This window comes from Temnothorax longispinosus, chromosome 5 (assembly GCF_030848805.1).
Source record: "Temnothorax longispinosus isolate EJ_2023e chromosome 5, Tlon_JGU_v1, whole genome shotgun sequence".
NCBI classification, from domain to species: Eukaryota; Metazoa; Arthropoda; class Insecta; order Hymenoptera; family Formicidae; genus Temnothorax; species Temnothorax longispinosus.
Window position 1 is genome coordinate 8,060,439 of NC_092362.1, and position 3,708 is coordinate 8,064,146.

Genomic DNA, 3,708 nt, shown 5'->3' on the forward strand with positions numbered 1-3,708 from the left:
ATGTTGCAATTCTAAATTTTGAATTTCTTTCAAATAATTTTCTTTCATATTATTCATATTCTCTTCATGTTTTTGTTTAATATGCGCTAATCGTTTTTCTTGAGCCATTACTCTTTTTATGCGTTTCATTCGTATTGTTTCTTCTGTGTTTGACAATTGACTGTAACTTATTGTATCCTTCTTTCGTTTGAAAGAACGTGTGTGTTTTAATTTTTCATTTTCCAATTTGTTTGATAATTCTTCTTTTCGTACATCTTTTTCTTGTTCCTCTCCACTGCATAAAGTCATTAACAACGTATCATCTTTCTCCGTAGAAATACATGGATCTGTAAAGCATAAACACAATACATGCTTTTATATATACATATGTAGCATTTATTTATATACGTTATAAAAAATGTTGTTAACATATAAATATACAACATGAATAAGTACTACCTTGAGAAATATGTTCGCTGTGTGTGTTTTTGTAATCTTCATTATCAGAATCCAATAATTCTACAGTTTGGTCAGTAGATATTACTTCGAAAACATAGTCTCGTTTATCTGAAATATATTTATTATACAAATAACGTGACTGTATTAATATTAGAAATAGTTTAGTATATAAAATTATTTTTGTAGAATATATTAATACATACCATTAATTTCTATATCAGACATATTGGATGTAAATGCAACAGGTGCTGTCTTCATAAGATGTGGTGCGATTCTGGCAATATCAGGATCAATATCAATTTTTACTTCTGGTGGTCCTCTACCAGTTGCCATGCATGCTTGTTTTTCTTTAGTTAAGGCTTCCCTTTGCTCTTGTTTCAGATTTGTCCATAATTTCTTTAGTTGTTGTACTGTCCTCTAATAATAAAAGAGTTTTCAATTATATATGCTTTGTTAAAACGCTTTATTATTTTAGTAATAATTATAACCTCTTGTGCAATTAATGAAGACTGATTATAGGCAGTACATATTTCAATCCATGCCACATCCTTATTTTTTAAAGTAGCTCCATCACTTTTTTTTAATTCAATAATATGTTTATACCGTTCGAGTATTTGTAAGAAAACTTTTCTTTCCATTGTTGTGTAATGTTTATTTTTACTAGTAGGCTTTACATTTTCTTTGGACGACATTCTGTGAATAAATTGTAATTATATTTGTGAGAAATAATCTCCGGTGATTTTAATCTATCAGTAATTTTGAATTGATATCAATTTGACATCGAAACTGTTTGTCGAAATTATATCAATTAAAAGATCGATTTCGATTCCAATATTTATTAATATAATTTAAAAGAAATAGTGTAGAAATTTATGTTTTAATCATAACATTTATTATAACAGCTATACATAACATTATTAGATAATCTCAAATCAAATTTACATCAAATCGATATCAATTCGATATAGATTCAATTTGAGGTAGTGTAAAACTTTGATACAGGTTGCGGAAGACTGATGCTACAAATGCTTTGAAGTAGTTTTCTTCTCCTTTCTTTCAATAAAGGTATATAAGATATAGAGAAAAAAGAAAAACGCTTCAAAGCATTTGTAACATTAAATCGACTGCAACCACAGTTACCTATAGCTTTCATAATAAATGTAATGGATAAAATATAAATTTCTACACTATTTTTGATACACTTTACCTCTTTCTCTTATGCAGTACATAATATGAGTCTGTTACAAAAATCGTTTAACTTGAGATACTTACGTGTATACAAACGACAAGGACTCGCAAGTTTCCAATGCCTACAGGCCAGCACTCGCTACAGCCGCTCCCGAAGCAAGACAAACAGGAAGCGTGGACAGACCGGTACGGGCACACGAGATTCCTGAAAAAATAACAAAATGTTTAATAAGGCATATAATATGGCAATCTGTTACAAAAATCGTTTAATCTGAGATACTTACGTGTATACAAACGACGAAGGACTCGCAAGCTTCCAATGCCTACAGGCCAGCACTCGCTACAGCCGCTCCCGAAGCAAGACAAACAGGAAGCGTGGACAGACCGGTACGGGCACACAAGATTTCTGAAAAAATAACAAAATGTTTAATAAGGCATATAATATGGCAATCTGTTACAAAAATCGTTTAACCTGAGATACTTACATGTATAGAAACGTCACATCCGCCTCCGATACAGCACAAAGAGAAACAGGAGGGCGGTCAGAACGGTCACAAGATTTCTGTAAAAATAAAATATTTTGTATTAATGATTACACATGCACTGACTGTATTCTTTTATTAAAATCTAACTACTACGCACAAACTCTTCCGTAACGTATATTACGCAATAGGCCTATTCTGTAACTCTTAACGACACTTCGTTATTGTTGCAATGTCTTTGCGCAGCTTTTTCACGTAGTAAAACATTATAACGATAACAAATTGTCGTTATGAGTTAAAGAATAAGCCTGCGTTGATTAAAGTTTAAAGTTACATACATATCTAAGTTTAATATCAATAAACTTAGCATAAAGTAAGCTTGTGCGGTAGCCCAAAGTTATATTTGTTTGAAAATTAATATTACTTACATATCTTAACGCCTTGGATTGCACCGTGCTGGTCTGCGCTGTCCCACGTTTGTATCGATCGAAAGAGTTTATCGGTTAACCTCACTTCAAAACTATCTCACTTGTCCATTGATTGCATACATGAAAGTGCGGATAATAATAAATCCAAAATTCCTATTGGAGGAACCAACGGAAAGAGTACGGAAACAGCCGATCGAAAATAAGCATGGTTTTAAGTACGGTCTTCGCCAAGGCGATCTCAAATCAAATAAGACTTCCTTGAGCGAAATCTTCTTCGTGAAGATCGCCTTGTTTCACGACTATGAAATCTACCAATCTTAAGACGATTTTGATTGAATAAGGCCGCCTTGACTAAGATCGTCTTAAGAGCAAATTTGAGATTCGACTATGAATACGGCCCTAAGCGGTATAAAGCGGTGTACTAGCGGTGATCTACGAACGAGAATCGATCCCGCGCCGAGGCGGCGGTCGTTTTATCACGTCCGAGGCGAAACTCCCTCCAGACAAATTTCAACGAATTTCGGGAGGGTGATTGGCCGTCGGAGCCCTACGTCATCGCGCTGACGTCACTGTTCGCACGTGACGATCTGCGGATCGTTACTTGTTTGCGCTCGCTTTTGTTTATAGCATGGACCTTTCTATTGTGTAGCTTGACTTTGTTTGTTCACTCGGTCAGCTGTGGCACTGTTTTGCTGGCGATTAGCGAACTTTCTGGAATATGAGCGAAAGAAAGATCCATGCTATACTGACAAATTTAATATTGAAGAGGCGATTTTCAATGCGGTTAAAACGACACGGTGGAAATTGAATTTCGTCGACCGCCCTTTCTTCATGCATACATGCTGCGCGAGCAATTAGAATATCTGGCCTTATGCCTTGAATTGCTGAAATGACGCGATTTTCCGTACCGAACTGCACGATCTCGAACATTTATAACATATTTTTAATTCGAATTTTTTTCTTTGACATGCTCTGATGGCCCAATCACCTTAAAATGATTTCTAATATTAGTGTAGATAAATCATTATCTCATAATCGTCCATCTTTGGTCGAGCTTTTAAAACACTTTTCTTATAACGATGAGAAAATCGACAAAATGTTAGACTCATGGAACAAAATACATCTTATAAAATGGAATAACACTACAGAGACAAAAACATTTTGGTATGAAG

At 34.3% G+C, this 3,708-nt stretch overlaps 1 protein-coding gene across 1 annotated transcript in view; it reads right to left on the bottom strand.

Moving 5' to 3' along the window:
* Positions 1 to 1,923, bottom strand: part of LOC139813038 (uncharacterized) — a 2,504-nt gene extending 581 nt beyond the window's left edge. The window contains exons 1-5 of the mRNA XM_071778292.1: positions 1,911 to 1,923; positions 1,711 to 1,831; positions 642 to 855; positions 439 to 546; positions 1 to 326 (exon numbers count right to left, since the gene is read on the bottom strand). The exon at positions 1 to 326 is cut by the window's left edge and continues 92 nt beyond it. Coding sequence (XP_071634393.1) covers positions 1 to 326; positions 439 to 546; positions 642 to 771 — 564 coding nt within the window. The 5' untranslated portion in view covers positions 772 to 855; positions 1,711 to 1,831; positions 1,911 to 1,923. The remainder of the gene's footprint in view (positions 327 to 438; positions 547 to 641; positions 856 to 1,710; positions 1,832 to 1,910) is intronic.
* Between the last annotated feature and the right edge of the window lie 1,785 nt (positions 1,924 to 3,708).